Source organism: Pan paniscus, chromosome 8, assembly GCF_029289425.2.
Source record: "Pan paniscus chromosome 8, NHGRI_mPanPan1-v2.0_pri, whole genome shotgun sequence".
NCBI lineage: Eukaryota > Metazoa > Chordata > Mammalia > Primates > Hominidae > Pan > Pan paniscus.
Window position 1 is genome coordinate 29,945,092 of NC_073257.2, and position 24,764 is coordinate 29,969,855.

Sequence of the window (24,764 nt, forward strand, 5' to 3'; positions counted from 1 at the left end):
AGCAATTCTCCTGCCTCAGCCTCCCGAGTAGCTGGGATTACAGGAATGTGCCACTACACCTGGCTAATTTTTTTTTTATTTGTTTTATTTTTAGTAGAGACAGGGTTTCGCCATATTGACCAGACTGGTCTGGAACTCCTGACCTCAGGTGATGCACCCACCTCATCCTCTCAAAGTGCTGGGATTACAGGCAAGAGCTACTGCACCCAGCCCCTGTGACTTATTTCAAACAATTAATGTAAGGTTATCAAAAGGTAGGTATATGTCTAGCCAAAATAATGGCACTCCGTACTTAGTAAGCACTCAATATATGATAGTTGAATTATCATTGCATGTATTTTATGTAATGAAATATACACATACTCCATATTTATATATACAAATATAATATGCATTTGGGCAAGAGTTACTACATTTACCTTTCCCATTTCAGTTTTGATAACCCAGAAGCAGTTAACATCATGAACATAACCAACATCCGGGCTCCTGTAGCTGAAGCTTCCATTTATTCCTGAGAGGGACTCTCCACAAACTGCAAAGGAAAAGATGAACTGTGCTTTTCAGAGGTTCCTAAAAGGAAGAGGTTGGGCAACTGTAACCCTGCTGCTGATAAACTTAGAGAAAATTTGAGTAATGAAGGTTGGAGATAAAAGCCCTGCCGTTCCCTCTCCTCTGTGCCCTTTTTCTGTCAACTTCCACAGAAATCCCACCTCTTGTTCAAAGCTCAGCTGATGCCTCATCACCTGCTCCATGAACTGCCATGTCTTATGTTTTCACTGATTCCCATTCTCTATGTCCCTGTGACACCCGATTTCACCCCACACAACATAGCTCATATCTTTAACTCTTGTATCTGTTCTCCCACTGGGGTTGGTCTTGTCTCCTCAGCTGCAAGGTGAGCAGTTCATAAGTGGAGACAGTATTTTACACTTTCATATTTTTCCATAGGGTCTACTATTGTCCTAAACATATAACAACAACCTCTCAATAAATGTGTTGATTCCAAATCAGGAGTTTAAGTGAGGGGCAGAAGAGTCAAAAGTGACTTTATGGAAGAAGTTGAGAGGGAAGTGCTCCTGAGGGACAGACACATCTGGATGAGAAACAAGGAAGATGTGTGAGGAGGTTTATCGGGAGAAACATTCCAAATAAATGAACACAGTGGAAAATACTCATGGTGGTACATGGGGTCTGGTGACGAAAGAAAACTTGCTTGAGTGAAGGTATTTCTAGGGAACTAGTGAAAAAAAAAGGTTAGATGGATTGAGTGAGACTTGGTTATAGAAGATCATTGAAAATTAATCCCAGTCTCTATTTAACAGGCAACGGGAAGCCACTGTGTATCCTGGAAAGGGAGAGTGACTTGATTCAATGCAGTACTCTAGGGAAATTAAGTGGCTGCTCCTCAGAAAACTTCCCTTTAGAAAACCATAAAAGACAATACCTTAGCATGTTTTATATTCAAAAAGGACATAGTGAAAATGGCAAATACCAATGTAAGTATTCTTTGGAAAAAAAGTTCTTGGCTTACAGTGAGATTTATAAATATTTAGCTTGTGAATTTTATACCATTTCTGCAAGGAAAGACTTAGTTCTCAGTATCTGAGCAACTGGACAAGAAAGTGGGTTTAGCAGAGGAATCTGTTGAGGGACTCACTAAAGGATGCTGCTGCTATGCTGTGAGCATACGTGGCATAAGAAATGCTGACTGTACCTTGCTGAGGAACCTGACAGAGAGCTCCAGTCCAGAGACGTGTGCATTCACAACTGAAAGAATCAACGCCATCAACACAAGTTCCTCCATTCAAACAGGGGTTGCTCAAACACTCATTGATGTTTTCTGTACAGTTGACACCTGTCCAACCTGAGTCACACTTACAAAAATAACCAGAGACAGTGTCCTAAGGAGAAAAAAACACATAATACCATAAAACAAATGGATAGACAATAAACTTTAATCAATCCAAATAATAGGAATGTAGTGCCATGGAGATATATAATATATAATAATTATATATAATTATTATATACAAATAATATATAATTATTATATATTTAAAAATAATTATTTCTGTAATAATTATATATGTATAATTATATATATATAATTTTTTTTTTTGAGATGGAGTCTCGCTCTGTCGCCCAGGCTGGAGTGCAGTGGTGCAATCTCGGCTCACTGCAACCTCTGCCTCCCGGATTCAAGTGATTCTCCGGTCTCAGCCTCCTGAGTAGCTGGGATTACAGGCATGCGCCACCACACCTGGCTAACTTTTTTCAGTAGAGACAGTGTTTCACCATGTCAGTCAGGCTGGTCTTGATCTCCTGGCTCGTGATGCACCCGCCTCACCCTCCCAAAGTGTTGACATTACAGGCATGAGCCACCACGCCTGGCCTACTGATATATTTAACAGGTGCTACAAATATATATGTATTTATATGTAAGTATTTTCTAGTAGTCTACTTGTTATTAATAGGTTTAAATGGTAATTGTTTTGTATGTCAGATTTATTTAGATCAAACTGCAGGCATAGTTTTAGTACTTCATAAACCGCTGAGACAAAAAATTAACTCAATATTTTTTCCTGAGAACTAAAATCATTATCTATCTTTCATCTGAGAGTTCTCGACAGTTCCTTATCTGAAACTTGACTCATTATCTTAACATTCCTGAATCCTATAACGTTACATTTTATAGGCATGAAACTAATTCTCAGGTACTCTCTGTCCACAGGAAGAACAAAGGACTCACGATGCATTGTCCATTTAGACAGGGGTGACTTAGGCAAATATTACTGAGCTGCACACATCCATCTGGCCCATAGCCATTTCCAGTATAACCCGGGAGACACGTGCAGAGAGGTAAGGAACCTGTTCAGAAATAAAAACAAACATGTAAATACAGGTCTCCTCCTCTGTTCAGATGCAGTATCTAAACTCAGAATCTGCTGTCTAGACAAGGATCCACCAACATCCAGTCTGCGTATTTTGACGGGCAGACAAAACAAGGTATGAGGAGAAAATATTAGAATCTTTATTTTTGTATTTCTTATCTTAAAATAAGAAAGCCATTAAATGCCTTCCACACATTATTGACGTACTGGGTTGACATGGGTGCTGTCAGCCCATATGTCAGATGGTCCTGAGCTGTGCACAAAGGTGAGCTGCACCTGGGGAAGACAGACATTCCTCATCATGGAGGAGTTAATGCAGAAAAGGAGATTCTTATGATGAAACTATCTGTTGCAAGCACTGGACTTACTCTGACTGAGTTAATCCTCCCAAGAGCACAATAGAGGGCCAGGCACAGTGGCTCACGCCTGTAATCCCAGCAGTTTGGGAGGCTGAGGAGGGCAGATCACTTGAGTTCAGGAGTTCGAGACCAGCCTGGCCAATGTGGAGAAACCCTGTCTCTAATAAAAATACAAAAATTAGCCAGGCATGGTGGCACACGCCTGTAATCCCAGCTACTTGGGAGGGTGAGGCAGGAGAATCACTTGAACCCAGGAGGCAGAGGTTGTAGTGAGCTGAGATAGTGCTACTGCACTCCAGCCTGGGCGACAGAGTGAGACTCCATTTCCAAGAAAAAAATTTTTTAATAATAATAATACTAATACTAATAAAGAGCCCTATGGAATCTGTAATCCCTGAACTTTGGGAGGCCGAGGCAGGCGGATCACCTGAGGTCAGGAGTTTGAGACCAGCCTGGCCAACGTGGTTAAGCCCTGTCTCTACTAAAAATACAAAACAATTAGCGGGGCATGGTGGCCTGTAGTCCAGGCTAATCAGGAGGCCGAGGCAGGAGAATCGCTTGAACCCAGGAGGTGGAGGTTGCAGTGAGCCAAGATCCTTCCACTGCACTCCAGCCTGGGCGACAGAGCAAAACGCCATCTCAAAAAAAAAAAAAAAAAAAAAAAAGCCCTATATAGGTACTCTCTTATAATCCCCACTTTACAGATGAAGCCAGAACACAGACAGCCTGTCCCGGCCAAGGACACACACACACACAGCTAGAATGAGGGGAGCCCAGAGAGCAAGCACCCCCCTCATGTGTAGGCTGCCTACAGCACACCTGTACAGGAGTGTGGCTTACAGAGGCAGGCCACATGTCCCCAGTTATGTGGATGTGCAGATTGCATGCTGCCAGTTCTAAACAGGCTAAATAGCTATCACAGAATGAACTTAAGTCTCTAAAAGATGTTTGCAATAAAACCACAGATTGAAGATAATATAGTAACATAAATATATGGGGACATCAACAAAATACCAGCACCAAAACTTCTCCCACACTTCTGATGAGCTCCTCATCGCCAAGGTACAAGGTTAAAACAATGGCAGTCAAATTAGGTTGGGAAGGAACTTGGTCAAAAGGAATTTGAAATGATCGTGTCTATTTAAAACATGAATTAACATCCACGATTAATTATGATGTACATGAGGTAATAGCTAACAATAGTTTTAGAGCATCCAGCGTCTTGACAGTTTTCTTACGCAATGTTAGGTAAAAAATACTCGTCATAGACATCACAAAATTTTACTAAATTTAATATCCAGAGACTTTTCCAGATTTCTCACTTAATAGCAAAAAGCCACATCTCATTGCAGAAATATATGTTCTTTCTACTACTGCACAATGGTTGAAATAATACAAGGAAATCAATGTGGCAGTTAACTACATTCCTCCATCAGCAAGAACTGTTTAAGATGGATAGAAAAACCCTGCTGAATAATTTAAAAAATAGAACAAATTACACAATGTGACAGATTTACAGTAGAATTGAATGACAATATAAGTTGTTCTTTTTTTTTTTTTTTTTTTTGAGACGGAGTCTCGCTCTGTCGCCCAGGCTGGAGTGCAGTGGTGCTATCTCAGCTCACTGTAAGCTCCGCCTCCCGGGTTCACGCCATTCTCCTGCCTCAGCCTCCCGAGTGGCTGGGACTACAGGTGCCCGCCACCATGCCTGGCTAATTTTTTGTATTTTCAGTAGAGACGGAGTTTCACCATGTTGGCCAGGATGGTCTCTATCTCCTGACCTCGTGATCCACCCGCCTCGACCTCCCAAAGTGCTGGGATGACAGGCGTGAGCCACCGCGCCTGGCAAAAATATAAGTTTTGTTATGTTCTCAGCTTATATTACTTGCAAGATTCCACTTCAATATTAAAAAAACACAAATATTTCTTTTAAATAAATAATTGCCTAGAAATGCATTTTTTATAGTTAATTACTTCTTTTAAAAATATTTATAGGGAAAAATGGAGTAAGCAAGCTCTGAAACTGTTGAAGCTCTGAGTAGAAATTTTTTAAGTTTCCCAGGGTAAGCTTACAGGTTGCAGTAAAGAAGGGCAGCCTAAAAGTACATAAAGTGTTATTAATACTTCATGTCATCAACATTATGACTGTCCTCCATATTAAAAAAGAGTTATTTTTGTAATAATATTTGTTACAAGCACTTTACGTATAAGGACTCATTTAATCATCTGAAGCACCCTGAGGTAGGTGCTATTATTATCCTCATTTTACAGATGAAGAACTAAAGCATAGAGACTAAGTGTCTTGACTGAGGACAAGCAGCTAAAATATGGTAGAGCCCAGGGAAAAATGCAAGCAGTCTTTATCTAGAAATCATGCTCCTAACCACTTTGGTATGTTGATAATCATTTAATAAGCATTTAGTCACAAGTATATGTGTGTGTGTGTGTGTTTACATACACATATATGTTCTTTTCTATATATGCAAGTATATGACAAATTAATAAAAAATAAAGGTGGTATCTTGAAATAGCAAGAGACATGATTATTCAAGAAATGGAATTGGGTCCACTTATTTGAGCAAAAATACCAAGCCAGATCTCTATTTGATGCTACGGATAAAAAATACATTCTAAAAATATAAAATATCTTACCATAAAAAAAGAAACCATAGAAGTATAAAAGAACATGTACTTGACAATTTTTAAAGAGTTCAGTAAAGAAAGCCTTCCTAAACATGACTGTGAAGGGAGAAATAGTAAGAGAAAAGATTTATCTTTTTGACTACGTAAAAATTCTAAACTTCTGAATAGCACTACCACTACAAGATTAAAACAAAAACAACATGCCAGGAAAAACACTTATAAAACATAAGACAGATAATGAGATAATGTCCTTAGTACATAAAGAAATTTTACCAATCAGTAAGAAAGAAAGAGAGCAAAGGGGATGAACAAGTAGAAAGATGCCCAGTGAAAATGTGGAAAGTATTAATTATTAGTAATCAAAAAGTATAAATGAAACTAATGGAAAATCTAATTTTGCCTATAAAACTGACCAAGATGAAAAATAATAATAATATCTATTATTATCAAAGATGGAGTAAATATGTATTTTTATACACTGTCAGTGAATACATAAATTGATACAATCTTTCTTGGAGAAAGTTTAGCAGTATATATTTTGTTAAATTACAGGGTTAAACCCTTCTATACAGCATTGCAAACACTGTTGGTTGTCACCCTAGATCTATTTTCTACTTCCTTCTTTCTGAACTCCTTATTTCAGCTGGACTCAGGATGCCTGAAATATAGAGTGTACTTCCCAAACTCCCTTTGCAGCAAGGCTCAGTTCTAAGCAATGGCCTAGAAATGGAAGAGTCCTTTAAAAGAAGGTGGCATTGCCTTCTCCCTCCTTTTCTCCTGCCTGCTTGTTGGAATACAGTCGTTAATTAATTAACTGGCTTAATTACCTTATTTCCTAAATCAGAGCAGACCATTAAAGAGCACAGTTTATTACATATTTAAGAAAGCCAAATGTGTAGTTTTATGGCATGGATTAATTTTAGGTTTGAAGGTCAAAATAACAATTTTGAGAACAGAGGATTTTGTGTTTAAGATGTTGAATTGGTTTAGAAGGTCATATTACAATACCCAAAGCCAAAGAGAGAGATGAGTCATTACCTAGAGTTGAGGAGCATGAGGCATCTGGGTGGCAGCCTCCATTACTGACTGAGCAGATGTCTATGAGTGTGCACACTCTTCCGTCACCCTGGTACCCTGATGAGAACAAGAGCCAGGGCATAAGAAACAATGTCAAGAAGATGGGAGGACAAAGCCTGTCTAGGATTCAAATATCATGAAATGGACCAATCAGGGATCCTCTATCATCAAAACAAAAAATATAAGTATAAAATGTCATCAACAAATGAAATTTCATAAATAAGAAAAATAACAAGAATTAGTAACCTGATTTCATAAGCAATGTTCTGTGTTGTTTCTAATGAAAAAAATATGTATAAAACTACTGGTAGACTTAGAAAGTGCTGACACTAAGAAAGTTAATATTTTTATATTACAGTGACTCTGATGTTCTTAGAGGTCAATTATTATAGAAGCCCAAAGTGCTGTAGTTCCATGTTATTTAAACATACAAGGTTTCAGTTTATCCCTTAGTACTCCCTGAACTTCTTGGGTAGTAATTCGATTTAGATTAGAGAATAGCAGAAAAGATTTCTTTCCAGAAAAGGAGGGAAACCAACAATTACGATATATGCCTACTGTGATGCCTGTGGTTTAGTAAACTTGGTATATGCAAAACAACTCAGGAGTGCATGATATTAACAAATTATTCGTGAGGGCAATGGAACAGTAAGTCTGTGATCCACTCAGAAAACTTTTCAAATTCTGCATTATCTCTGTAGCTATTTGACAGTTTGTAAAGTTTGTTGTTTTCTACTGATATTCAAAATGTTTTTTCTTTCTTATCATAGAGTTGTACTAATGTGTCCTGAATTCACAAGATAAGCAAAACTTTCTGTACTATTTCCTCTCCTAAGACAGAAATAATATTTTATTTTTTATTTTTTTAAGACAGAGTCTCACTCTGTTGCCTAGGCTGGAGTGCAATGGTGCGATCTCAGCTCACTGCAATCTCCGCTTCCCAGGTTCAAGCGATTCTCGTGCCTCAGCCTCCCGAGTAGCTAGGTTTACAAGCATGCACCACCATGCCCAGCTAATTTTTGTCTTTTTAGTAGAGACAGGGTTTCACCATGTTGGCCAGGCCCGAACTCCCGACCTCATGTGATCTGCCCACCTCAGCCTCCCAAAGTGCTGGGATTACAGGCATGGGCAACTGCACTCAGCCAGAAATCATATTTTAGATGGAGCACTAGATTCCATATTCATATGTCTGTGTTCCCTGTGCTGGGGTCAGGAGGTTGACATTGAACCGAGGCAGCACCTGGTGGACAGGCCTGGCAGTGGGAAGACCCAGGTGTATTCACACACTCAACGGGTGGAGCCACAGAACAGCCGCCGTTATTTATCTCACATTCATTGATATCTTCGCAAACATATCCATTGCCTTGCCAGCCTAGGAAAACAAGAGGATTTAAAAGTTTAGCTCTATAGACAAGTCAACAAGGAAGAAATACAAGAGTCAAAACATATAAAAACCTTCTCCACCTAAGGAACTATAAAATAAAAATGAGATATGCTTATCAGATTGGCAAAAGTTGTTTTGAATTCTTAAAATCAAATTCTGACAACAAAGTGGGCAAATGGGCTCCTCTTATATGCTGATAGTTAGACATTAAATTGATATAACCTATTTGGAAAGAGCTCTGGCAGTATTCACTAAAATTTTTAAAATACATAGACTTTGACTGCCAGTTGCACCTATTAAAACTCAGCCTATTGTGATAAAACTACCAGTATGCTAAGATGGTAGTATACATCTTAGTATACTGGTATAAGCAGGTAAGAGGATGTCTACCGCAGCACTGTTTAATAGCGAAAAACCCCTCAATTATCAATAGAAGCATAGCTGAACACCTTATGATTCATCTTTGTGACCAAATACTAAAAGCGCTTTTTAATATCATATGTACACCTGTACACCTACATTTGCATACACACACATTGAAAGAATTTTTGTATATACATTAATTAAAATACTAAATGTGGCTGGGCAAGGTGGCTCATGCCTGTAATCCCAGCACTTTGGGAGGCCGAGGTGGGCAGATCACCTGAGGCCAGGAGTTCAAGACCAGCCTGGCCAAAATGGTGAAACACCATCTGTACTAAAAATACAAAAATCAGCTGGATGTGGTGGTTCACGCCTGTAGTCCCAGCTACTTGGGAGGCTGAGGCAGAAGAATCCCTCAAACCCGGGAGGTGGAGGTTGCAGTGAGCCAAGATTGCACCACTGCACTCCAGCCTGGGCGAGACTTTGTCTCAAAAACAAAAACAAACTAACTGTTAAAATCATATGGAGGATTGGGCTCATACTCCTAATTTGGGGAAAGAATTTTTTAAACTCTTGCATATGTGCTTGCACGAATGAAGAATAAAGTAGAAGAGGAAGGAGAACAAATGACTAATGGTGTCATTAGGAAGATGAGATTTAAGAATTTTACTTTAGTGGTTCCTATTGTATTCAATGGTTGTAGATTTATAATTCAAATTATTAAAATTATAAGAATTCTTAAAAACTTTTAAAGATTTAAAAATATTCACATTCTTTGATTTAAGTAGAATCCTCTTCTAAGACTCTGCCTAAGAAAATTATCATATTTGTGCATGGCAAAATGTGTACATGAAAAAAAGTTGGAAGAAAAAAACGCCCAAATGTTCATCATGGTCCTCTGTGTGATAAGATCAAAGGTATTTTTGTCTATTTTTTCCATATTTTTGTAGTGATATTTTATAAGCAGCATATATTGCTTTGCTGCTTATAAAATATAACTACTATATATTTCAGGAAAAATAGGGTGATAAACAAGAAAACAAAAAAATTGTTTCTTTTTTTCCTCTCCAACAATAAAAAGAAGAATGTAAAAACATTGCCAGTCTTCTAATTTAAATAATTTATTTTTCTGATTTATAGTTTTTAAAGATTGTCCATGATAAATTACCTTCAAAATGTGATTGCTTGCAAATTGTGCTTGCCCCTGAGAACTAAGAGGGAAAAAGGCTTTATAGGTTTTTTTTTTCCATTTCTTTCCAGTTTTACAAGATCTAAATATATACACGCAGAAAACCACTAAACCAAAAATCACTACGTGGGGCAATAGGTGTGTGGGGTTTCTTGGCGAGAAGAAACTTGCCAAGAAACTTGGGTTTCAGTTCTGGCTATCTGTAAAGCTATGCGATCTTGGGCAAGTTATTCAACCTCTTTAAGCTCAAGTTCTCATATTGTAAAATGTGAGTAATACTTATTTTTACCATGTCTTGATTTTGTTGTAGTTAAAAGAATTAAAAATTGCTTATACAATGCCTTAATAACACTTTGATTAAAAATAAAAACCAGGCCGTGTGTGGTGGCTCACGCCTGTAATCCCAGCAGTTTTGGAGGCCAAGGCAGGCAGATCACTTGAGGCCAGGAGTTTGAGACCAGCCTGGCCAACATGGCAAACCCCGTCTCTACTAAAAATACAAAAATTAGCTGGGTGTGGTGAGGTGTGCCTGTAATCCCAGCTACTCAGGAGGGTGAGGCAGGAAAATCGCTTGAACCCAGGAGGTGGAGGTTGCAGTGAGCTGAGATCATGCCACTGTACTCCAGCCTGGGTGACAGGGAGAGACTCTGTCTCAAAACAAAACAAAACAAAACCAGCTACTATTATTACATTATCTTTGTGGCTCCATTTCTAAGAACACCCCTGGAGCGCAGATGAACCTGAGGTCTGGCTAATTGCCTACCAATGCACCCAGCACAGTGCTTTGCTCATAGTAGGCATCCTACAAAAAAAAAAATGTGTGGAATATATGATGACTATCTCATAAAACAAAAGATGCCCTCGGATTCAAACACAGGCAGTCTTTGACTAACGGAGCCCATGTTTTCCATGACTCAACATATGGCATCCCTGGAGATTCAGTCGCTGCAGGGCATAATGGAGCTGGATACCTCTGTTTAGGTCAAGGCTGCAAGATACTCTAATGACACACCCAGGCAAGAGCTACTAGACTGTGGTGGAGATGCAAAGAGGTCAAATAATTTCCCCGTGTGTACAAACATCTGGTTAGTATGAAAGCTGGGACTAGAGTATCTCTTTTGATCTCAAATCTGGTCAGTTAGTGGTCACTGCAATGCAGTGTCTAACTTACAAATTCTATGGCTAACCTTGCCCCAAAGTCTGACTCTAGCACAGTTTTGGACAAGCCTCCCCCTTTTGACATGGAATTGTGATAGCAGTGAGATCGTCGAGCAGAACCAGGACACAAAACCGGATTTGAACACCTCCTAAGAATGGTCTTCTTACTCATCAATAGTGAAAGAAAATTGATTCTGGCACCTCGCCAACCTGGCATGCAGAGCCTGGCATGTGGCCCTGAGAATGTACCTGTTGGACAGGCCCCACAGTAGAAAGAGCCTTGAGTGTTGAAACACTGCACAAGTGTGGAGCAAGGCCCGGGCTGGAAGCTGCACTCGTCTCTGTCCAGCGTGCAGGCAGGGCTGTTGGGTGAAGACATCCACCCAGCATCACAGATGCAGCTGTACTTGGGCTGGCAGGATGACAACAGCGTGAATAAAGACAATCATGAAAATCAGCAAGAAAAGCCTTTGAACATTTCATCAAGCCCCAAACTGTTTATCCTCTAACGTTCATTTCCATAAGGCCAATCCACTGGCTTCTCTTTTTCTTCCCATATGATTAAGCATTTAGACCAGACCATGCAAAAAGTGAAACATCTTTATTTCAGAGTAAAAGCAAGCTATAATTTCTCCCAAAGATGCCAGGGAAAGAGTAACAACAATCAAGAACTGTAAGTCAATATAATTAAAGTCAATCAACTCAGCCTGCTATGTTTTTAGAGGGAAAAACACCCATGTAGGCACAGACCTTGGAAAATCAATTCCGTTTGTTTTTCTTTGGAAAGTTCTTCCTCCTACCCACCTCCTCAACCCTTCCATCCCCATCATTGGACGGGAATTATTTTCCATCACATGGGTAGAAAAAATACAACTAAAAATAAAGAATTGAAGTTCTCGGGCCGGGCGCGGCGGCTCACGCTTGTAATCCCAGCACTTTGGGAGGCCGAGGCGGGCGGATCACGAGGTCAGGAGATCGAGACCATCCTGGCTAACACGGTGAAACCCCGTCTCTACTAAAAATACAAAAAAATTAGCCGGGCGTGATGGCGGGCGCCTGTAGTCCCAGCTACTCGGGAGGCTGAGGCAGGAGAATGGCGTGAACCCGGGAGGCGGAGCTTGCAGTGAGCCGAGATTGCGCCACTGCACTCCAGCCTGGGCCACAGAGCGAGACTCCATCTTAAAAAAAAAAAAAAAAAAAAAAAAAAAAAAAAGAATTGTAGTTCTCATGAAGAGCCAAGCCAGCCAAGACTGGACAACCTTGAGGGTCAGGAGTCAAAGTCATCAGGACGCAGGGCATGGAGGGTCGTTCTAGGGAGTGGGCTCTTAAGAGTCTGCAGCAGTTCCAGAGACCCAGGCTGGGAAAAGTCAGACTCCTTGAAACCACATGTTGCCAACAAGACTGGTCCTTTTATATTCCTGTGTTTTCTCACTGTTAAAATAAAACTTACAAGGCCAAGAGAAGGTCTTATCTCAGAGAGAGTCATGACGGGATAATAAAAATGGTCCCATTTCGGCCGGGCATGGTGGCTCATGCCTGTAATCGCAGCGCTTTGCGGGGCTGAGGCGGGTGGATCACCTGAGGTCAGGAGTTCGAGACCATCCTGGCCAACATGGCAAAACCCCGTCTCTACTAAAAATACCAAAATTAGCCAGGCATGTTGGCATGCTCCTGTAATCCCAGCTACTCAGGAGGCTGAGTCACGAGAATTGCTTGAACCTGGGAGGTGAAGGTTGCAGTGAGCTGAGATCGTGCCACTGCACTCCAGCCTGGGTGACAGAGTGAGGCTCCATCTAAAAAAAAAAAAAAAAAAAAAAAAAAAAAAAAAAAAAAATCCTATTTTACATAATGACATCTTAATCTCTGGGTCCTACTTCCTGCATATTTCATCTCCCCTCCTCGCCTACGTCCCACTTACAGACAGGAAGTGACTTCACCTCTGCAAGCTCCAGGTAGTGCTTGTATGCAGTGGGCATACGAGGAGGAGGAGCTACTAACCATGCCTCTCTGCAAGGAGGCACATATGGGGAAGGGACCCACCTCTCCAGCTTGCTCTCGCATTAAATCCTCACAGATGCCATGGACACAGCGTGCCACAGAACCCCCTTCACAGTCGTCATATTTGGATGCACACTGGGGTCCGTACGTCTCAGGTGGGCAGTGACAACTGTTGGTTACACAAGAGCACAATGTCAGGGCATGCGCTTTGGGGCCAGTGCCTGTCTCTTAATATCAATGAGAAAAATAATTCAAATTACAAATCAACGATGTTAACTTGGAATCGTCAGCCAGCAATGCAAATTTACTGACTGGAGTCTCGGGAGAAAATCACTCTGCTCTGCTCCAAGTGGTGGATTGAGTAAATACAATGTTGGTGAATCACAACTTATTATCTGGTAAGCCTAGCGCTATAAATTCTTGTGTTATCAGGTCATCAAACAGCATTTTCAAAGGTCAGATGTGTATAAGCCACAGGTAATGGAGTTAGTTCAAGAAGGTAAAGGGAGAGATCAGCAAATCCATTCATCATCTGTCCAATTGGACCTGCCACGAAGCACAGGCAACGTGGGCTACACTGATAACTCCGAATGCTCTCTAGGATTATATAACCCCACACGCAATCCAGTGTCCACACCTCACAGTCTGTGATCATTATTATTATATTACAAAGGGCAATATGTCTTCTATCCATAAAAAGTGTAGTTATATAATATAATACAGTGGCATTTCTTTCATAGGCACACTTGAATTTCCAACAAAATGTGGTAATTATCACATTATGCGTAAGCTAGCAGTGGGTGCTTTGTTACTAGAAGATTTAAGTCCAATGATAATCAAATAAGCAATGTTGTTTTAAACCCCTGTCATTGTTAAAGCTGCTTTAGCCTTATCTCTGCAGCTTAATGGGAACTTCTATGATCTGAGCATGGGCGCTCGGGGAGGAGGAGGGTAGAGGAGTCGCAGAAGCCTAAGCCTATCCCCACATGCCAGGGCACATCTGATGGAGAGGGAGGGCCAGGCCCAGAGGTTGCCGATTGCCGGACTTGAGCAGAATTGGCAAGAAAAGCTCTCATGGGGGAAATGACTGTTGGTGCCGGGGGTCAGAGACAAGGAACAGGGCATGCCTGCGTGGCCAGGCCTCCCTCCCATGCCATTCTACAAAGGAAAAGAGCTATTTTAACAAGACACAGTGAGGTACAAGGAGCTTAGTAATGTTCATGGATGACAATGTATGAATGACATTGTGGGAAATTAGCATTTGACTGTTCGAAAGGCATCAAGAACCAAACTCCAGGCACAGGATTCGGCTTGCCTGTGGTGGGCCCCAGAACCAATTGCTGGGGTGGCAGCTTTTTGGCAGTTTCTAAGGAAGAGGAGAGCAATGAGTGTGGCCAGAAATGGAGAATAAGAATGCAGGGAGCACCATCCATGCATTCATGTCGGGAGGCCAGACTTAGCAAATAAAAATACAGCATGCCCAAATAAATGTGAGTTTCCAATAAATGAATATTTTTTGGTATAAATATGTCCCATGCAATTTACAACATCAGTATATATTTACATAAAAGCTGATTCATTAATACATGACATTTCTGAGCATTCCAAAGTTGCCTTTGGAACGGCTCACTAAGATAAAGTCATAGGAAAATAACAATAAATGATTAAACTTAAAGAGAAATTGAATTATCCATCCCCCCCATAGACATTCATATTCCCCGCATCTCTCTCTACTTTCCTTCTCATATTGTTTTCTTTCCTCTTTGTCCTCCCATCTTTACATAGAATATTTGTACAGAGAATTTAATTAGACTCTTGAGGATTATGGAACTTTAAAACAGTTCATACACATATTTGAGCATTTGATCCAGGAGGCTTCATTACTAAAAGTTTACTTTGCCACCTGTCCCAACACCTCCCAAAAATGTTTAAGAATCTTTTTTATTTTTGTTTTTGTTTTTTTTGAGATGGAGTCTCACTCTGTCACCCAGGCTGGACTGCAGTGGCATGATCTCAGCTCACTGCAACCTCCGCCTCCCAGGTTCAAGCAATTCTCCTGCTTCAGCCTCCCGAGTAGCTGGGACTACAGGTGCATGCCACCACACCCGGCTAATTTTTTATTTTTTTTTTTTAGTAGAGATGGGTTTTCACCATGTGGTGAAACCAATTGATTAGTTACTGATTTAGCAGAAGTCACTTTTCTAGAGGTAGAGGCTGGTCTCGAACTCTTGACCTCAGGTGATCTGCCCACCTCGGCCTCCCAAAGTCCTGGGATTACAGGCGTGAGCCACCGCACCCTGCTGAAGAATCTTTAAACCAACTGTTACTAGCTTTCTATTTTCTATATCTGGGAGATCTGAGTGTTTGGAAACCCCTGGGATAAGATTGCCTAGGTTTAAATTTTGGTCCTTCCTGTTAACTGTTCACCCAGACAATGTACTAACTCCCTCTGCCTCAATTTCTTATGAAATAATAGTGGTAATCTCTGTGAATTATGGTCATATTGCAGTCTAAAGGCATTCCCCTGTAGCAAGTGCTAAGAAGATTGTCTTTATTTTATCACTAAGTGCTTAACTATTGCAAAATGACATAAGATTTGAGAGGAGATTCTGGTTCATGGACCTGCAGTTAAATCCTTTCTCTTTATCTCTCTCTTCCTTCATCCTTGCTATTATCACTGGGAGATGAGTAGGCATTAATCCTATACTGTTCTCTAAATAGCTACAGAGTATACTTCTTTCACTTAAGTTTAGATGATGTGAGAAGATAGAGAAAGGGAGGAAGAAACTCAAGTAAACCACAGGATTCCTTCCTGTGATCCTCAAAGACAAGTATTATTAATCCCATTTTACAGACTAACATTTCCCAAAACCACAAAATGAATAATTGGCAGAAGATAAATAGACACTTAGGTCTACCCGACTCCTGCACCATTGTTCCTGCATGTTATATTCTTACATTCTGATAAGTAGAGTTATATGAAGATGCTGCATTTTTATGCACCTTTTTGTTTTGTTTTGTTTTGAGACAGGGTCTTGTGCCCAGGCGGAGTGCAGTGGTGCGATCTCGGCTCACTGCAACATCTGCCTCCCAGGTTCAAGCAAACTTCCCACCTCTGCCTCTCAAGTAGCTGGGACTACAGATGCGTGCCAGCACGTAAGCTAAGTATTGCATTTTTTGGTAGAGACAGGGTTTCACCATGTTAGCAAGGCTGGTCTCGAACTCCTGACATCAGGTGATCCACCCACCTCGGCCTCCCAAAATGCTGGGATTACAGGTGTGAGCCACCGTGCCCAGCCTCATGTACCTTTTAAACATAACAGGGTTAACAGGCAAAATATATTTTCAAGGTGTCTTGATATGGCCTTTAAAAATGAACAATTACTTATATACCTCCCTAAGTGAAAATAAAAGCCATATATTGTATTTTTAAAACAAACTTACTACTATTCCTGCTTTAGTTATTAGTTACTGATATAGCATAAGTGTCTTTTCTATGACCTTTTATTGCCAACTTGGTTCCAGCAGAACAAATCTAGGCTTTTCTTTGAAAACATTGCAAGTGCATTTTGGCAATTGAGAAGAGGTTAAACACACTTTGATAGTCATAGTTTAACTTGTGTTAGAGTCCATGGTTCAATACTAATTTTACTGACTGAGTGAAAAAGGTAATAAGTTTAATACCTAACTACCACCTGAGCTAAAACTAGATTATCCTCATTGTTTAAACTCTGTATGATGTAAAATCTACCAGTGATATGAATGGAAATAAGTGAAATAAAATTTACTAATCATCATGTTTCTGGAAAACCAGAGAAACTCAACTTTTTGTTTTTCTGGAAAGCCTTCTAGATCTGAGCCCTAAATGTACAACACACACCATCCATGCATGGCAAGTTCAGATCCCAAGGGCTGTCTTAAATCCAAAGTAAGCAGGGGAGGCTGGGCACGGTGGCTCATGCCTGTAATCCCAGCACTTTGGGTGGCTGAAGCGGGCAGATCACCTGAGGTCAGGAGTTTGAGACCAGCCTGGCCAACATGGTGAAACCCCATCTCTACTAAAAACACAAAAATTAGCCAGGTATGGTGTCAGGTGCCTGTAATCCCAGCTACTCAGGAGGCTGAGGTAGGAGAATTGCTTGTACCCAGGATGCAGAGGTTGCAGCAATTGCACGCCAGCCTGGGTGACAAGAGCAAGACTCCGTCTCAAAAACAAACAAACAAAAACAAACAAAACAAAACAAAGTGAGCAGGGAAACAATAAGAATCACGTCTTCAGAACAAACAGGGAGTAACAGCATGGAGAAGTGGCGAAATATAATTGTGTTAGTTGTCTGAAGCTCTGGGTCTAGACCTCAAGCCAAAAGAATCAGTGGAAACAGAAAATGATGTTTCTTGTGCTATAATCATTGTTCTAAAAAAGAATTTCCACCAGAAGTTTACCTATGAAACAGGTATGAAACAGGACTTTCCATGAATGAGTATCTGCACCTTTTCAGAGGTCTTTACAATGGCAAATTATTAATCCAGTTAAAGACTCCTTTTTCCGTCCAAGTAAAAGAGCTCAAAGAGTTAAAGAAACTGAATGAGGTCCAAACTCCAAAGCAAACTTTGATGCCATGACTACATTTTTGCAGGTCCAGATGATTCTGAGGCTCAAGTTTTCTTTTAGCTAATGTGTGCTGAAATTTCCCAAAGGGTTTTCTAGCCTCAGTGAATATCCTGATTAACAAGGATTTAACCTCACATAATTAACAGAACTCAAGAAAGTATCTAAATGTTCACTTGTTTCATTACACGTGGATTCCACAAAGCAATATCTTATGCTCATGCACCTTTTTTCATTTTCTTTTATTCCCTCAAAAAGTCTCCAACATATGCCTGAATTAGGGGACTTAAAGTGTAGATAATGAAATGGAATTCATGAGGTTTCAGAAACTATTCCCATATCAAGAGAAAGAACCCTGATTTAAACGCTCTGTTCTCTAACGTCCTCCAGCAAATCTATGAAGGGCAGAGTCTAGGAATCAAGATCATTTCCAAAGTCATCCACACATCATCAGTTCTTCTGCATTCTTGCTCTCCTTTATAAAAGAGTGCAAGAGAGAATTTCGTACTGTTCTTACAAAGTTGAATCTGTCATTTAGAAATGCAGCTTTCAACAAATAAATGGTTCCTTCCCTCCTAGCTCTCATTCCGTCATATGTGTGTGTGGATAAAGAACTCTAACCTCTGACATGCTGCAAAGAGTGGTAAATAGTAAAAGGGTTTTTGTTCTGTTTTTCATTTTGCAGGGGGAAAAAATAACGTGCTGAAAACAGCAACAGCCTTTATCTTTGTCTATGGATCTCATCACAGTTTGCCCATACTTGTCGCTCTATTGGCCCACAAGACTCCAAAAGACAGTGATGATAAAGGAAGACTAGGAGTGAAATCTAATCTCTGTAACATTCCTAGATATCAGGAAGGTCAGAAAGTAGAAGTTCTAGGAGCCTGGACATTTGCCACCAATACCTCTATGTAGCAATCCTCCTTGATAAATGCCCATAAACAGAAATCAGGAGATAATGGGTTCAAGGAAATGAGAGACTAGACTGCATTTTGCTTCCAGCCCAAGCCTAACAAAGGCAGGGAAAAAAGGCTTCATTTAAATGAGAAACAGAGTCCTGGAATCAAAAAGCTCTTTAATAACATAACACTAAATTTAAGTCAGAAGTGGTTAATTTTACTTTTGCATAATGATTGAACTCATAGACATATCTAGTAGAAGTTTGAATAATTTGAGTTTATAACCTGGAATGAGTAAAAGTTTTAAAGATCAGATCAAAAAAACAAAAGTATCAAATAAAAAGAGAAGGTTTGTGACTGCATTTTTAGAAGTGTGCATTAATAGTGATGGTTTAACATGGAATACTATGCAGCCATAAAAAATGATGAGTTCATGTCCTTTGTAGGGACATGGATGAAGCTGGAAACCATCATTCTCAGCAAACTATCACAAGGACAAAAAATCAAACACCGCATGTTCTCACTCATAGGTGGGAATTGAACAATGAGAACACATGGACACAGGAAGGGGAACATCACACACCGGGGACTGTTGTGGGGTGGGGGGAGGGTGGAGGGATAGCATTAGGAGATATACCTAATGCTAAATGACGAGTTAATGGGTGCAGCACACCAACATGGCACATGTATACATAAGTAACAAACCTGAACGTTGTGCACATGTACCCTAAAACTTAAAGTATAATAATAATAAAATTTAAAAAAATAGTGATGGTTTAAAAAACAAAATTACTGCACTCATTTTTGCTGGAAAGACTAGAATGGATATTGTTATGTGGAAATTGAAGAACAAGATAGCAGAGACACCAGTAAGAGAGCAAATAATTGCTCTTTAATCCAGTGAGATTCTACTCCAGAGCATTGAAAGGATTTGTTCATTCTATAGCAGAATTTATTTATTAATCTTTTAAAAATCATATAATAAAAGAGACCAGCCAAACTATAAGGAAAGACAATGTCTAGTTTAAAAGGTGACTTCAAAGAACTGTACAAAAGTAAGTTTGGCATTGATCTGCCTTAATTTTTTGGACTTCGTTTTTAGAAAGACAATGTGTGTGTCATCAGCAAAGCTTTGATGATGGATATCCCTAGAGCATGATGGGAACATAGAGGCCCTGAGATGCCTCACTCTGCTTAAAAAGGGAAGGGAAGGTTTCCTGCAGAAAGTGATGCCTGAGCTGAGCAGGAGAATTCTGTGGACAAGTCACTTGACAGAATAAGTCAGAAGAGAAGATAGAGCTGTACTGATAATGATGACTGTGGTCAGAGAGAGTTACTTCATTCATTGAACCTCAGTTTAATCTTTGACCTCGTTATGGTCACATTTTGACATAGCATTGAATAAAGCTCTCTTTACCCAAAACTATGAGCTTGCTAATACATGGAAAGAGTACAGCTGGGGACACTGGTGTGGTGGGGTGTCCCCTTTTCTACTTAAGGCCATTCAGTGGCTCCCCTTCAATGCTCTGGCTCTTCCTAAGTCTTCAGCTCCTTTTGCACCAGGCCATGCTTACTCTCTGTGCCAATCACGGGAGCCTTCTTCCGGTTCCTTGGGGATGTTAGAGCAAGGATTTCTTCACGGGGTGAGAGTAAAGGACTCATGAGCTTTTCTTCAGTTAAGTAAAAATAGCTATGTAGACATTAAGCAAGAGCTAAATATTTCCTCATGGAGTACCAACTTTTGGTGGAATACAGATAGTTAATTTAGGATGCTCTTAACTATGGGATGTTTTAGGCCTTCAAAAATATACCTGATATTTACCAAAAAAAAAAAAAAAGTTACCTGTAACTTCCCATTGTATTAACACATGTGCCTCCATTCTGGCAGCTCAAGGGTGTTCCTGAGTAAATCTCACATTCGTTAACATCAGCTAAGCAGAGAGGACCCTGTGATCATATAAGGAACAAAGTCAGGTGCCAAAGGTCACAGAGGTATCTGGAGCGAACATTCACATGATACGTTTAAGGATTTATACGTGGACAGTATATAAGTCCTCATAAAGTCAAATACAATAATACTGATATTAACCCCTGGCTATTCTTCCTCTGGAACTCAGATTTCACCTAATAGAACACAAGAGCTCTTCATAAGATCACAGCAGTCACAGGAGAGGAATCCTTATCTAACCATAATAGAATCCTCAGTTCACAGTGGTGCTACATCTGGGAATACTTACTTAACTTTTTTTTTTTATGTGCATGCTGGAGACAGTTTCCACCGTTATCAGAAAAAATAAACAAACAAAGAAAATGAGAAAATTTGCATAGGTATGTCAAGATTTGTTTGGTACTTTCCAATGCTGAACAATTTAAATTACTGTTAACAGAAATATTGTGTTCTTCCAGGCAGTTATCCAATCAAGTGAACCTCTCCTTTCAATGGCTTTAGTATTTGGTGGGTTATACAATCATACTCACCACTGTTTGGGTTTTAGCATACCTGGTATATTTCAATTTGATTTGGGAGGCCACTGAATCCTAGAAACTTTAGATGGAGAATTAAATATGCCTGATGATTCCAAGGAAACCACAGATGCTGACCTGCCATCATTCTTAACCAAAGAGTAGGTGACTCACCTTCCACTGTGGGGGACAGATACAAAAAAAGGAATCATGCAGATTGAGGCAGGTTCCACCATTCTGGCAAGGATTGCTGCTGCAAACCTTTTTGTCAACAGTCTGAAACAAAAACAGGACAGTCAATGAGATGACTTGCAGTCAGCAGCAACAAAACGCATGTTACCGTGCACGTGGGATTACATTTAACTCTTAATCAGTGGGGGTCTCCTTCTACACTTTAAAGCCATTACTTATGTTCTTCTTCAAATCACCTCTCTTGTGAAAAAACAGAAAGCATTTTCTATTATCAATCTTGTTCCTATTCCTTAACTCTCAGCATGCTTTTGACCACGGGTGGGATGAAGTCTGAGGGGAGAAGATTCTCACTTTGTCTTGGAAAAGTATTCACCTGAGAAAGAGACCTCAGTGGACAGGAGTAAAGGTTTCAGGTGTGGAAATAATAATGGATGTTGCTATTGCACAAAGAAAATAAAATGGAGATTCCGGTTATTTTACCGGTGATTCTTATCTTTGGTCCCTCGAGGTGAGCCTTTGAAATATAATCATCTGCTGCTGCTGCCCCTCCTCCCATGGGTTAAGGTGACTGAACTCCTGCTCCAAGTCCCTTTGTTAGAAATGTGGCCAGCTAAGACATATCTTTCACCCTGGTGCTCACCTGACTGCTTTCAGCCCAGATCACAAACAGACCTACCTTTGTCTACATCTACATCTACACAACCTGGGGAATCTGACCCTATGTCAGCTACCAGTTTGAATCTTGTTAAGATTTTTATTGCCTTTGGGTGCAGAGAAAACTTCTTTTTTTTCTTTTTTCTTTTTTTTTTGATATTTTTTTTCTTTTTTTTGAGACGGAGTCTTGCTCTGTCGCCCAGGCTGGAGTGCAGTGGCGCGATCTCCGCTCACTGCAGGCTCTGCCTCCCGGGTCCATGCCATTCTCCTGCCTCAGCCTCCTAAGTAGCTGGGACTACAGGCGCCCGCCACCACGCCCAGCTAATTTTTTGTATTTTTGGTAGAGACGGGGTTTTACCATGTTAGCCAGGATGGTCTCGATCTCCTGACCTCGTGATCCGCCCGCCTCAGCCTCCTAAAGTGCTGGGATTACAGGTGTGAGCCACCGCGCCCAGCCAGAGAAAACTTCTTTAGAGGGAACACTTGATTATGCAATGATGGCCATTTTATGAATTTCACTCATAGTCCAATTGTCTGGGTTTTGATTGGTATCGTTGTTTTGTTTGTTTGTTTGTTTTTGAGATGGAGCCTCGGTCTGTCACCCAGGCTGGAGTGCAGTGGTATGATCTCGGCTCACTGCAACCTCCACCTCTTGGGTTGAAGCGATTCTCATGCCTCAGCCTCCTCAGTAGCTGGGACTATAGGAATGTCCCACTACGCCTGGCTAATTTTCCTATTTTTAGTAGAGACAGGGTTCCACCATGTTGACCAGGCTGGTCTCAAACTCCCAACCTCATATGATCCACCTGCCTCGGCCTCCTAAAGTGCTGGGATTACAGGCATGAGCCACCGTACCCAACCTAATTCTCTGTTTTTAAAAAGTTAAAATAGGGGCAAACTGTTCACTACATTTCATATATATGTATACACACACATACATATATATTATATATGTGTCTATATATATGCACATACACACACACACATACAAATACAACATACTATATACAGTGACTCATAAAAAAATTACGTCTGTTTCCTTCATTTTATGGATGAAATAGAAAGCCAGAGGATAGCCAACTGACTCAATACCATTTTCTGCAAAGCACATTCCTTCTCCACTTTGGTCATAAATTAGATGACCATACATCTGGGGGTCTCTTTATGAACCCTGTTTTATTCCATTATTCTATTTTTCTCTTTGTGCTAGCACAACAATTGGCTCTGTCCATCATAGAATGCTCTTTAAAACATTAACCACAAACTCATTCAAAGGTTTTCTGTCAGACAAAAGCAACACTGTCTGGGGACTAAAATCTTAAAAGCCTACAGGGGCCCAGTAGAAAATGAAATCAGGAGTCAGGAGGAAGACAATAGGGAGTGGTGGGGACTGTGGTGGCCAGAGAGCATTTGCCCTATCCAAAGGCACAAAGGCATTCACATTTGAAAATCATTCAATGTTCCTCCTGAGGGATGGGGGTAGGAGGACCAGCCAAGCAAATATAATGAAGCCCTCCAGGAGACAAAACTTGAGTGCAGTGTCACGGTCCACAGCACTATTCTTTACTCATTTTCTTTCGCTCAACTACTCTCTTAAAAATGACAGCTGAGGGGTCAGTGTATTATCTAAGTGGAGAAAAGGAATACACGAACTTGATCATCAAATGACAAAAAGGTTTGCAGCAGCAATCCTTGCCAGAATGGTGGGACCTGCCTCAATCTGCATGAGTCCTTTTTTTTGTATCTGTCCTTCACAGTGGGACAGATCAAACTTAAAAGTAGAGGAAAATGCTTGAAGCATGAGCAAAACAGATGAAGAATATTTTTGCAGAAATTCTTACACTGGAATCCCCAGACTTTTATGCAAAATTTTAAATATGAAGAGATTCTGTACATTTCTCTGCATAGAAGGTTACAGCTTCCATGAAAGTCTTTAAAAGGTCAGCTTCCTACAAAAGGGGTAAGAAGCCTAAGTTTACATAGATCAGTCTACAAGCATGTAGTACAGTTATACAATGTTTTCTGTAAGAAACTGTTCAAGTTTAATTACCAGCAAATGTCGTTTTAAGAAAATTCGGACTATTTTGTGATACATCTAGACTTCCGAGCTTAGTGTCAGAGAGGATGCTTGCTTTCTGAGCCCCAGTCCCTGATGGGAGAATCAGCAAGTTGGGAGATCACTAGCTGACCAAGCACAGCACACACAGCTAAAGGGTAATGGTAAAGGATGTGGGCTGTGGGCTGCAAACTCAGGGTCAGAAGCCCTAACAGGCTCAGAGACCTCAGCCTTGTCATTTCATCTGTCTTAGACTCAGCTCTGCATCTGCATCCTGGGAAGCATATGCTGGGATGAGAATTAAATTATGGGAAAAAGCAAGTTTTTAATATTAATCATCCATTCACCTTTAAAATAAGAATAGCAGCTCTATTAATGATTCTAGTATGTTTTCTGTGAACGATGTTGGGTATGTAGTAGGATGAGACCTACCTGCTGCAAGCCTTGGAATTTTCTCTCAAGATCCACCAGCTGGCAGTAGGGAAGAAAAAGCTTCAGTTAGCTGGTTCAAAGGCATTGCACATGTGATGTTATATCCTTGACATATGGTCCTAATGCCCTCTGCTAGGGACACACTTTGTTCATTCCTCCTTTTATTCCCTTTTTCCTCTTCATTCCTCTCCCCTCAGGATTTTCTTCCTTCCTATTCCCTCCTATCACATAGATTTCTGGGGTTTTTTTAAGTTTTTTTTTAAAGTACAACCCACTGATAAGTTGACTGATTGCTTCTCTGTAGGCAGTGGCTATGGGAATGTTCATAAATGTCCAGTGATACATCCACTTCCCCAATAAGAAGGTTGCTCTCAGAACTTCAGCAAGGCTTCTTCTT

General features: G+C 40.4%; 1 protein-coding gene across 1 annotated transcript in view; it reads right to left on the reverse strand.

Annotated features, from left to right (window-relative positions):
* CUBN (cubilin) overlaps positions 1 to 24,764 on the reverse strand; it is a 314,944-nt gene that overhangs the window by 278,117 nt on the left and 12,063 nt on the right. Inside the window, exons 5-14 of the mRNA XM_003831178.7 lie at positions 24,368 to 24,406; positions 21,208 to 21,309; positions 20,414 to 20,517; positions 13,105 to 13,231; positions 11,314 to 11,476; positions 8,211 to 8,342; positions 6,932 to 7,027; positions 2,750 to 2,868; positions 1,715 to 1,901; positions 420 to 532 (exon numbers count right to left, since the gene is read on the reverse strand). Of these exons, the coding sequence (XP_003831226.3) occupies positions 420 to 532; positions 1,715 to 1,901; positions 2,750 to 2,868; positions 6,932 to 7,027; positions 8,211 to 8,342; positions 11,314 to 11,476; positions 13,105 to 13,231; positions 20,414 to 20,517; positions 21,208 to 21,309; positions 24,368 to 24,406 (1,182 nt within the window). The remainder of the gene's footprint in view (positions 1 to 419; positions 533 to 1,714; positions 1,902 to 2,749; positions 2,869 to 6,931; positions 7,028 to 8,210; positions 8,343 to 11,313; positions 11,477 to 13,104; positions 13,232 to 20,413; positions 20,518 to 21,207; positions 21,310 to 24,367; positions 24,407 to 24,764) is intronic.